Source organism: Cebus imitator, unplaced genomic scaffold, assembly GCF_001604975.1.
Source record: "Cebus imitator isolate Cc_AM_T3 unplaced genomic scaffold, Cebus_imitator-1.0 Scaffold372, whole genome shotgun sequence".
NCBI lineage: Eukaryota > Metazoa > Chordata > Mammalia > Primates > Cebidae > Cebus > Cebus imitator.
In genome coordinates this window covers 1,640,355-1,653,461 of record NW_016107687.1, presented here as the reverse complement: position 1 = coordinate 1,653,461, position 13,107 = coordinate 1,640,355, and the positions used below count along the sequence as shown (strand labels likewise).

At 35.9% G+C, this 13,107-nt stretch overlaps 1 protein-coding gene across 2 annotated transcripts in view; it reads right to left on the bottom strand.

Moving 5' to 3' along the window:
- Positions 1-3,618: 3,618 nt before the first annotated feature.
- LOC108288407 (leucyl and cystinyl aminopeptidase) overlaps positions 3,619-13,107 on the bottom strand; it is a 107,682-nt gene continuing 98,193 nt past the window's right edge. For both annotated transcript variants that reach the window (XM_017507324.2, XM_017507323.2), the window contains exon 18: positions 3,619-12,721. In XM_017507324.2, coding sequence (XP_017362813.1) covers positions 12,590-12,721 — 132 coding nt within the window. In that variant the 3' untranslated portion in view covers positions 3,619-12,589. The remainder of the gene's footprint in view (positions 12,722-13,107) is intronic.

Here is a 13,107-nt window from a genome sequence, read left to right as displayed (position 1 = left end):
ACAAACATAGTGTACAGTTGTACAAAATAATTTTCTTTATAGCTTATTCTATGTTTTCTATTAAAAAATTTTAATTTATTTCTAAACTTTTTTGTTAAAAACTAAGACAAAACCACATACGTTAGCTTAGGCCTACACGGGGTCAGAATCATCAAGATGTCACAAGGCAATAAGAATTTTTCAGCTCCATTATAGTCTTATGGGGCCATCATTGAGGCACATGACTGTACTTTAGGAAAATGGTTTTCACCTTCTACCTGTAGTCAGTGAAGCTTAGTGTTTATGTTATTTTCATCCAGCTTATCAACCAATATTGCAGTTGTTACTTTACCAATGCTAACCTCCCTCCCTCCTTCCTGAGGTCCCCTTTGGTGGTGAGAGAGTGTCTGAACCTTCTGACATTACCTGAGAGAGATTACTTCAATGCTATTCACTTCATTTAAACATTCAAAAAAATGCTACTCTTTTGAGATCATGTTATTTGAATCATTCACATTATCATTAAATTTAAAAGTGAAAACATTAGGATAGTTTAATTTCGCTCTGCACTCAACATTAATGAAACACCTCTTTCGATAGCAAATTCTAATACTCTCTTCTCCAAAGAAACAGTATTCCACAGGCAATTGCACATCATTTGTCTCAAAAATGATGCATACAAACTGTTTCTAATCTAAAAACATATACAAATTTAACATATCATGTTATATCATGTGGGATTTTAGCTCAAGCATAACTTCTTAATGCCCTTAATCTGTAAAAGGAGGGAATTTAGACTAGGTCATGTGGAAGGGAAGTTTTCCTTTTAGCACTAATAATCCAAGATCCTAAAATATTTGGCCAATTTCACTGCATCATGCCATCTAATACATAAATTGCAAGTAAAGTTTTCTAGCTAGAATGGAGACTTAGGCATGATTGATTCATTTGCATACTTAGGCAAATAAACTGAGAGAAGGAAAGGAGTAGTTGTGGAGCACCTACGAAGCACCAGGTGTATTTCTGTTCTTCATGTTATTACTGTAAAGTAGATATTCTTTGCAGATTAGTCAAGTCAGGATTTTGTTTTGTATCTACCTTTAATTAACCAAATTCAGCAACAGCCAGAATTTAACTTCAGTTGTGAAGCCTATATAACTGCACACTTTTACAAATATAATGCCTCTCAAATAAAATCTTTACATATTTAAGGCTAAATAAAAAGCATATTAGACTAAAGTTATATCTGTAATTTCCTAACTGGCAAGTTATACAACCTTATTCAATTTTACAAACTCATTTCCATCTGTAGCTGAAGATATTAATATCCATACACCTCATTAAGCAGCTAGCAGTTTTAACAATGACAGCTGATACTTACTATGCCTGGGCCAGGCACTACTAGACAATTACAGGTTATTTTGTTTAATGCTAATAACCCTGCAAGGCAGGTAGGTAGGCAGTAACTTGGTTTTATAAATGAAGGAAACTCAGATGAACAGGAATTGGTAACAACTAAGTGGAAAATGACTAAACCAGAAATCAATTCTAGTTCAGATTGATACCAGCCTATATTCCACAGCCTTTTAAGTAAATTTCTTGAAATTCTTACCTTTTGTTATGTGATAATAGTAATATTCCAATAATTTTGCTTAAGTTAAAAATTGCAGAGGCCTTGAGAAAAAAGAAAATGAAGACATAAACACCCACTGAACCCATAGGGCGGCCTGTGTGCAATCCTGCATGTAGGACCCAAATATCTTTTCAGCTGCATTCACACAGAGGAGCAACAGCATCAGAAAACGCTCAACAAAAGAACTTTGTTTCCCACATTTGGTTTGTACACAAATGACACTTTAATAAGCAACAGACGGACAGCCCTAAATTGTCTTTCCTATGCTGAAGTGGCGTCTTGTATGTCCCCTGACTTCCTTTCAAACTATTGCTTCCTGGTGTAGCCTGGTAGTCAACAGTTCAACTCTGATGACTGCTATTTTGTTATCACATAGGTTCTTCTTTTATAAACACAAATGGGAATAGGAAAGCAAGAATGAAACTTATTTTGTGTAAGCCAAGGTCCTGATTATTCAGCTCAGCCAACAAAAGAAATTATAGGGGTACCAAAAGTGGCATTTCATCTCCACTGAACTTTGGCCAGTTGACTGGAGGTCATCCATGAAGAGAAATAATAAAAGTAAACAAGCACAGAGCATTAGGACCGTATCAATTATGGATCTAGAAGGTGGGTGTAATTAACAACTTAAAAGTATGATTTTGCTCTCTAGCAAAAAAGCACCTCTGTACAGCATGTAAGTCAACTGTTCAACTTGCACACAAATTTTAGTAAACACCAGAGCCTGTGTGTGTGTGTTGGTGGTGGGGGCTGGGTGGGCTTTATGTAAGAATTGAAGAAGCAAAAAGAAGATATAACTGAATCATTCTTCTGTACCATGATTTCTAAAAATACTTTAGAAAAATAGAGAAAAGTTATTATTGCTCTCCATCCAAAAAGTCTATTGGAATCAAAGTGTTCTTTACATTTATAATGGGTCTTAATTCAATTGTTTACTGCTGGTATCTGTGAATTACAAAGCATAAAAAGTTTAACCAGAAGCTTTTGATCAAAATCTTCACAATTTTTAAGAACATTTCCCCTAAATATTAGTAATGATCATTATAAGAGATTTTAAAAGGGCATGCATCAAGGTTTTGTGTCCTCAGAAATAGGATTTTGGGTATGGGAGTAGTATGGGAATTATGCCTTACTAACTTTGCCTTCAAACGCCCTACTTTAAGCCCTAACAATTACTGTAAAAGAATACATATTCTAGTTCATATTTCTAGAAGCCTAAGAAATTCTCAATTCTCCCTCAAGGCTATTCATGCAGACAGAACCAAGAAGCTCCTTTTGTAGACCTGACCAAGAATATAACTGTGGCAGTATGCCTCTAAAAAGGTTGTGCACTCATTCTCCCACTTATATGTGAATCAACACAAGGGATATTTCCCTGATACAGTGTTTCACCTTCAAAGTAAGACAGTGTTCCTTGGTTTAACTGGCATACAACATGTGAAACGTAATGCTCCAATTACACCGTAATTCTCATTTTATATACACATACATACACAGAGTATTATTGTACACTGATTTAGGTACTGTATGACTATGGCGTCAGTTGGCTACTTAGATGACCTGAGTGTTTACAAGAACTGCTTTAGTCCAAAAAGTAAATAATGGTCCTGATGGAGCTCCTGTGACTGTTACTGAGTTCCCTGCCCTATGAATCCACTGAAAGTTTTAACCTTCACCTCTCGGGACATTTGGCAATGTCTGGAGGAGGGGTTTTAGTTGTCACAACTGAGGACAGGAGTTTCTATTGGAAACTAGTTGCAATTGGCCTGGAAGGGATGCTGCTAAATGTCCTATGATGCACAGAAAAGCCCCAACAACAAAAAATTAGCCACCTCCAAATGTCAAATGTCAACTGAGGTATATGCAGTAAAGATACTTGATACTGATGAAACACAAAACTAACCACAAAAGACAATGAATACAGGAACTGCCCAGGTAGAGGCCACAACCCAAGAAGAAATAGCACTTTATATATACATATATAAATACAAAAAGGCCACACAATATTTGTATTTAAATACTTTTATTTTCATTTCACAAAAAAGCAACAGTGTTTGCAGTTAAACATGCCTTTCAGTCAGTGCTGGTCATATGCAAAACAAGTTATCAGAAATATAAAGAAAAATAAGCCTTTTCCCTTTACAAGTGAAACAACACAATCTGCATATACAATATTATATATACATATTTTCAAAATCTTTCACAAAAGACAGATTACAATACAAATTTAGAATTCTACCCACAAGCTCAGACTCAAGGAATTGAAGATCTCTATAGGGGTTTAAATATAAAAGTGTAATACCTTTACAAGTTTCCAGGTAACTACTTTCCAAAGTATTTGAAAGAGACTATTCTTCACAGCAACATGGAACACTTGGCTTTAATCAAGACGGCTGTAAGACTAAGTTTTGTCTCAATGTGAGTTTGTTGATTAATGCAAATGCTCCAATTACGCCGTAATTCTCATTTTATATACACATACATACACAGAGTATTATTGTACTGATGGTTTATACAGTTGAAACTTCTGAAGCACTTCCTCCAGCTAAGCCATGACCTTTACTTCCTCTGAAGTATTTTAAATTAAGAACTGTTCAGAAATATCACGAATGACTACCATGACTAACTCCAAAAAGGTGCCCCTTTTTCTTTCATTTATGATCAAATTTAAATGTGTCATGGATAAACATTTTTTTTTTTCCTACGGCAGCAGGTAAAAGTAATAGCAAAGTATAGGCTAATTTTTCAACACTAGAACCTGAGAGTTTGATATACAGTATATAACACTGCTTTGCAAATTTTCTAGGCGTTCTATCACTCAATGTTACCAAAATAGTAATATGGCAAATCTTCAGCATGTAGTAGAATCATAAATGATAAAACAAACAATGTTAAGAGGCTTGAAGGGAGGAAGGAAAGCAGAGAGTGAGGGAGGAAAGCAGAGGGAGAATGTGTGCACATGCATTTTCTTTGATGCAGACAAATGTGGAGTTTTAACATTTACCATATGGTAGATAAAGAGACACGGTGATATAAGAATGCTCAAAGTGAACATACAGGTCTGGATACATGATATGCACACAAAATACAATTTGTAAATTCCAGTGAAGAAAACATCTAACCGTGTAGGCACGAAAGACAAAATGGAAAGCACACAATGGAGAACGGAGGAGAAAGATGCAGCCACACAAAAGAACTCTGGCAGGAAAGGGCCAACTTGTCTTGCCAGGTGTGGGGGTTGAAAGAGAAAATTCCTTTTGGATTAGTTTTAGGGCTCATGTTGTTATTCATCGGAGCCATATCAATAACTCAAAAGGTTCATTCCAAGAAACAATTTCTACTAGGTACGCAAGCTATGCTATTGATGGAATCATAATAAACTTCTATAGATGAATCAGAATTCCAGGCCTCAAAAAGAAGCTACCCTTACGGGTTTGCAAATGAATTCTAGACAGCACTCTTATTGGCTTATCAGCTTCACCGGTTTGCTAGTTACTAAAAGATATATCAGCAATGAAGTTTAAACACATCTTTATTCAGTACTGTTCTCTTGCTTTTCTAGAATTTACAAAAGCACAGGTCTCATCTCACTATCTCATTCAATCGGAATCAACATAAGAAATGCTGGCTCTAATTAGCTTTCACAGCTCAACCATATCCAAGTGTCTTCCCCATCTTATCTGCTGCACACCTGCTGCCATTAGCTACATCACTACACTGCTACACCTTCAAGCCAGATGGCAGGGATTTAGTAGGTCTTTATTTTTATTAGGTACAGTCAGACCCCTGCAAAGGACTAAGTGTTAAAGGAAAGTAATGAAGGAAAAAAGAAGCAAATTATATATGTTCATCTATATGTTTGCATCCTTAATGGACTACATCCTAGAGAATAAAATAAAATAACCACAAAACAACCATACTAACTACTGCTAAGTGAGGAATATGTAGGAAAGGAAGAAGTGAGCTGTCATATTATGAAACTCAAATTTCATTACGTCCCTACATAGCCATGCAAAAGACTACAAAAAGAAATAAAGATATGAAAACGTATTTATACTTATTAAGAAAATTTCCCTAACAAAAATAGAAATCTCTCCAAAACAGACAAGTAAGTAAACAACACACGACTATTCTATTTGCTATTGCTGACACAGGCAATAAGGAAAGGGGAGGATGGGAGATTTGTCATACACTGATCCTCGATTTTCATTAGGTACCTATATATCCATGCAAAGGACTAGGTACAAAACCAGTAACATGAAAACATTTATATACATCTTCAAAAAGTATAGACACTGTCCTTTTCCCCTAACCATTACCCACCCAAAGAACCCCTCCCTGCAAAAAAATAAAAATTAAATAATAAAAAACCCAAGATATGAAATGATTGCCCCTGCAGGCAACAAGGGAAGGGAAACAGAGGAGAGTTATCATACGTCTGGACCTCCATGTTTCATTATGTACATACATGTCCTAGCAGAGGACTGGGCACCACACTATATAACACACAGCATGTAGCAAATATTTATATACAATAAAATACATTTATATATATATATATAGTATATAAAATGTATATACACATAAATTTGTGTGTTCTTGTGTGTGTGTGTGTGTGTGTGTGACTCACCCCAGACACGCCCCCAAAAGAAACCAAACATCTACTCTACCATTGCCCACTAGGCAATGAGGGATGGGGAGTATGGGAGATTTTTCATAGAGTCAATCTCAACTTTATTTCTACCTAAGCGGTCATGCAAAGGAGCAGATTCAAAATAAAGTTAACACCAAAAAGTGGCAAAACATTTATACACATTTAAAAAAATTATGTATCTTGCCTTTTCCTCTCACAATCCCACTCCTCATTAACAACCTCAAAAGCAAAAGGCCAAAACCAAAGCCCTGCAGTGCTCATATACTATTGTTTGTGTACACAGGCTCTGAGGAAGGAAAAGAATATTTACCACAATCCTGGGTCTGGGTCCCTCATTACACTTGATTCCTACAACTCCAAACACAAAACTGGCTCGAGAGTGAAAGAACAACAACAACAAATACTAGCAAACTTTTATATACACTTAAACAAAAGACAAACCCAGAAATCCCCCGCCTCCCCCCACCAAAAACAAAAAAACAAACAAAAAACACAAACCCTTAAACAACTACTCTACTAGCCATTGCCCAGACAGGCAATAAGGGAAGGGGAGAAGGGGAGATTTTTCATAGAATGAACCTCAATTTTCATTACGTACCTAAGAAACCATGGAAAGGCCTAGGCACACAATGAAGCAACTGGAAAAAGGAGCAAGAACATTTATATACATTTCTAAAAGTACACACCCACCCTCCTGGAGACAAGGAGATGGGGTAAAAAAGAAAAACCATCTATACTACTCTATAATTATTGCCCACACAGGCAATAAGGAAAGGGGAAAAGAGGAGATTTTCATACATCCGGACCTCCACGTTTAATTAGGTACCTGTAAGTCCAAGCAATGGACTTGATACAACATGAACTAATACAATATAGTAATAAAAAGTATATATACATTTTTTAAGAGTATATATTCTGCCTTTAGACCCCTCCCACCCCTCAAAACTTCAAAAAAATTCAAGCTACTTTAAAATTATTACCCATATACATAAAAGAGTTAAGGGAGAAGAGATTGTTATACATCCATAACTCCACAGCTCATTAGGAACCTACATGTCCAAGTGAAGGACCAGGAACCCAGTGAAACACTATAATAAAGAAGTAAAAATGTGTACATACATATACAAAAGTATATATCCCAATACCCACAGAAGAATCCCTGAAGCTAATCAACTATTCTCTTAGACACTGCCAACACAGGCAATCTAAGGGAAGGGGAGAAGAGGAGAGTTGTTACAGGCTGAACCTCAATTTTCCTCATATATCCATGGAAAGGGCAAGGTAAGAAAGGTAGTGACAAAAAAGTAGCAAAAACATTTATATACATTTTAAAAGTATACACTCTTACTCTGAATCCACTTTCTCTCTCCTAGCAAAATATCTTCAATAAACCCAAACTACTCTAAGTATTGCTGACATGGGCAATAAGGGAAAGGGAAAGAGGAGATTGTTATACCTCTGGAATCCCGTGGTTCATTACGTACCTTTCAGTCTGGGCACCCGATGAATTAATACAATGAGTAGTAAAAACGTAAGTGCATTTTCCTACCTTCCCCATCCTTCTCTCTCACCTCAAATACTCCATTTGACAACTACTCTGTTAGCTACTGCCCAGTGGTCAACAGGGATGGGGAAAATGGGAAACTGTTACACATCAAGATCACCACATTTCACTGGTACTTTCACGTCCACGAGGAGGACACAGTGTGAATTAAATTAGTAATACACTGTAGTAGCAAGTATATTTATAGGCATTAAGTACCTATTCCACTCTCTCCCACACCCCCCAAAAAAACAAACTACTCTATTAGCTATTGCCTAAAAAGGCAATAAGGAAAAGGGAGAAGAGGAAATTTGTCATACTCTGAACCTCAATTTTCATTAAGTATATATACCTCTATAGAAGGAAACAAGTATAAAATGAAGTAGAAAAAGGTGGCACAATATTTATACACACTTGAAAGAATAATATACAACCCCAGCCCCCAAGACTAGTCAAAATAACAGCAACGAGGACTGCTCTGTTAGCTACTGTTCATGTGAACAATTAGGAGAAAGGCAAAGGGGACATCTGTCATGCTTTCGGATCACCACGTTTTATCTACATGTCCACAAAATGGATGAATGAAATACAAAATGAAATAACACAAAATAGCAGCAAAAACATTTGTATACACTTTTAAAAGAACATACCCTGCTCACCTTTCAACATCATCACTTTCTTCGAAGGAAGGAAACCAAATAACTAGTCTGTAGCTGTACCTATTGCCTGTATAGGCAACATGGGAAGGGTAGATGAAATTTTCATAGGATGATATATATCACTCTTCATCAGGACAAAAATATACAAAATGAAAGAATATAAAAACTATCAAAAACATATGTGTACATTTTAAAAGTATATACTCCCCCAAAAAAAAAAAAACCTCAATTTTTCTGTAAGCTATCAATCACACAGGCAATAAGGTTAAGGGAGGAGATTTATCATACTGTTGGACCTCCACTTTTCATGTGGTACTTATTTGGCAAAGCAGGGAATGGAACACAAAATAAAAGAATGCAAAACCCAGCAAATACATATACCTTAGATTTTAAAAATACAAATGGGGTGAAGGGGGAAGGAAGCTCAAAATTTAAAAAGAAACATAATTCCAACAAATATAAAAGTAGCAAAGGCGAAGGTGAAAAGAAGAGATATGTCATATCCATGAGCTCAGATTTTAGAGATGCCTACGTAACAAAATCCAGATCTAGTTTTGCAGCCCAGGAACTGCTGTCCTTGGAGATGGCTCAGCTGAGATGTGTTTACCTTCCCTGTAGCCCTGTGAAACATGGGGATTATGTGAATGTTTAGCAATCTGATGGCAGATTATGGTTCCAGGCAGTTGGTTTGAATAGACTGTTTTAAAATCCACCTCAACAAGCAGTCAGTAATTCAACCACATCAACACTTAACTTATTTGTTTTGAGACAGAGTCTCACTCTGTCACCCAGGTTGGAGTGCAGTGGCACAACCTTGGCTCACTGCAACCTCTGCCTCCTGGGTTCAAGTGATTCTCATGCCTCCTGAGCAGCTGGGATTACAGGCGTGCGCCACCATGCTCTGCTGATTTTTATATTTTTAGTAGAGATGGATTTTGCCATGTTGGCCAGGCTGGTCTATAACTACTGGCCTCAAATCGTCTGCCCACCTTGGCATCCCCAAATGCTGGGATTACAGGCATAAGCCACTGCGCCCAGCCAGCCCTTAACTAATTTCTTACTTCCTTATAGAAAGGATTCTGTTTGGTACCCTATAATACTGATGCAGGTTGATTTGCTCCCTACACCCAGGAGTATTCTGACAACTATTGTGTTCCTATGGTGGCTAACGTCCCATAAAATGGAAAAACATATGGCAAAGAAAATTAAGGTAAAACCTGTGATGGTAAGCAAGTTCATGAATGCTAAAACAATGACAACAAAATTTCATTTAAAGAGACTTAAACAAGACAGAAGGCGGCCCAGGATTATGGTGAAGCTGATAGGACTTGCACTTTAATGTATCTAGCCACTTCATATTAACAGAACAAACTGGACTCCTCCAATTCCTACATTCCTAAGTTTTTAGATCTCCAAAGCATAAATATTTCTTCCACAACTCTAGATTTCCCATTCTATCATTTCAAAAATAATCTAGTATGATGTCCCTTTTATATTCAAGTAGACCTCTCTGCAATGAGAACACTTATTCAACATGTACTTGTGTCATGAATCGTGTGCTTAAATAAAAGAAGCATACTGTGACTTCTGTGCTTCAGTCTGAGTTCTCAGAAATACAGTGGCTAAGACATGTTTTGAGAAGATAAAATTTTGAAAGCTACGATTATACCTATTACCTTATGAGTTCTACCTCTCACTTAACCTTACATTCCTGATGTGGTTTTCAGAAGTCCTATATAGATGGGTTTATTCAACATTAAAAATTTGGAATTCTATGGGAAAAACCGAGGCAAGGCTTACTAAAACTACAAATAATTAAGGTAAAGGCCACAAAAAATAAGAACTACAACTATTATGGATCTGGTACCATAGGAATGAACAACCTTGGGTAATAAAGATAGCCGTGGATCATAAGTTATCTATTTTTTTAGGCCAAGTTTTGACAAGGTTTTACTCATAACAACACCCCCACACCACACACACACAAACACACACACACACACACACACACAGAGAGAGAGAGAGAGAGAGAGAGAGAGAGAGAGAGAGGAAATGATATAATTCAAGACAAGATTTGCCATATGCAGAGTTAACTAACATACATTAAAGGAGCGATGCTAAGATGTACAGGTAAAACTGAAGAATCTTAACTGATTTTGAGAAGTTACAAAATTTAAATTCTGTATCAAAGTGAAATTTAGTAGGATAACATAGTAAAAAAAACCTAGCAACAACAACAAAACTCTCAAAAGTTTACTATTTTTCCCTCAGTCTAAAAATATAAAAACACATTTACTTTCACTATCAACTGAAATATCATTCATTTACCAAAGCACAAGAAGAATAAAGACCTGCAATCACCTCAGTTCAATAAGACATACTTAGATGATTCTGTGATTCTCAGGATATAATATTTTCTACTCTAAACAGAGAAATTTTAGAAAAGAGTAAATGGGGAAAACACACTAGGATTAAAGACAACTTTTTTTTTTTAGCTTACTAGCCTTTTAAATTTTATTATACAAAAATATTTTCATAAAATAAAATATAATTTTATGCACAATTCCATACATTCTAACTTTATACCTGCTGAATTTAAAAAAGGTGACCTTTCCCACTATCTGACTCTGTGGAGTGTTTTAAGTGCTCACAAATGGGTAACTACCCTTTTTTTATACATAGGAAACTGTTTTCCAAACAAAATATAAAATTCTCAAGAATCATTAGGAAGAAAGCTTTTCTCCTAAGAATCAAAGAAACACAACAATCTAGGTTTAAGTCTGCATAGCTCAAAAATTCAAGTACAGTATTTCTCTTTCAGAAGGAGTAAAATGCCATAAAGTTTGGACATCCTCCCTCATTTTTTTCTTTCTTTCTTTCCTTCTTTGACCACTACTTTTATGTTAGTTCGAACACAAAAAAAGAAAAACTATAATTTTTAACTACAGAAAAGCACTATTTTTGATAGTGAAAAAAATTCAAAGCCCACCATGCTAAACACGAATTCAAGTTACTCCTAGCCCACGTTCCCTTTGTTCTTTTAAGGTACTATGGTGAACTTCAAATAAATGTTTTTTCAATTTCTCAAAGGTCCTATTTTAAAATATGATTCTAATATGCTACACTATCATATAAAATGAAAATCCACACATGGGTATGATTCAGAGAGAAAGTTTCTATGATCTATGATGCCAAAAGGCAACTTAAATTGCATTTTTAGTAATAGTGATAAAATTCACAATGAAAAACACTGGTGTTAGCAAAATGCTTGCCATAAATGTAGAAATACTAACCTAAAGTGTATCTACTGCAGAGAGTGAGAAAGGTGTACAGATTTGGGGACTATCACCATTTATAAATAAAATAATTATAATTAAAGCTAACTCGGTTTGGAACAGTTTCCTATGGTAATGCTATAAAAGATGAAAAGGAAAGTCTTAAATATTCAAAAAATTTAACCTTTTGGCCTTGTTTAGCTTTTCAATACAACAAAAAATTTAAAAATCTGTAGCACCTGGCTATTCTGCAGGAAAAAACACAATAGTTACAGACATTATTTAAACTTTTTTTCAGAAAATAATTAATCAAAACCCCAAATCAAAGTAGATCTGCACACCTGAGGTCAGTTCTTACAGTGCATACTTATTGTCTTCATTATCATATTCTTCAGAGCTAACCTTGTACCACATTCCAATACCATCTATCAATAAGAAGCAACAGATGGCTAACAAATCAGCAGCCTGCAGTGATGGTGGCTCTTAGGGTAGAACTTTCCTTGTTTTACTGTATCGGTAACTTTCTGGATACTGAGGAATAGAACAGAATTCCAAAACAAGGTTTTTCCCCCATTTGTAGATCTTCAAAGTAGAAAAATTACTCATTGTTTTCGTAGATGGTTGGCATTTAGGTGAATATAATTTTGTAATAAATAACTACACACTGACCAAAGACATTTCAGAAAAGGCGGATGAAAAATAGTCAGGCCCTGAGCTAACTAGAACTCCTAAGAGTGCAAACAACTCGGCAGCGATCCTGGCTTTACCTTGGCTTTTGCAAAAGCAGCAGAGCCCAAGCTTACAAGCTCTCTGAATGGGCAACAAAATGAGGTGTGGTTGTACATGCTACAGCCACCATGTGAGACTTTTGAGGTTCTTCTCCATCCAGTGGATATTCAACTGAATGACTTCCAAAACTTCCTGGACATAACGAAGCTGGAGGTTTGCCTCTGGCTGATTTTCAAAGAATGCCTGAACCTGTAAGTTCCACACAGAAAAATTTCAAAAGAAGAAAAGGACAATAAACCTCACGTAACTCCAGCTTTTAAAAAAAGCTTTAACTTAGAGATGGCTGTGCTGCTGTCTTGAAAGCAGCAGAAAGAAGTACTTTAATATTCAAGGTATCTACATAGATTCCCAATCAAGTATGGTGATATCGAAATGATTTTACAAAGGAATTCTTTTTACTCCCACACGGATACATTTTTCTAATTTAAAATGGAACCAACGAGATGTTTAAGTAACAATAAATGAGGTAGAGTCCAAAGGCTTAGTGCTATGAATTCACCCTTAGAATGGAATTTTTCCAAACAATTTTATGACCACTTAAATTATTTGTATGAGGGAGACAAGGGAAGAGAATG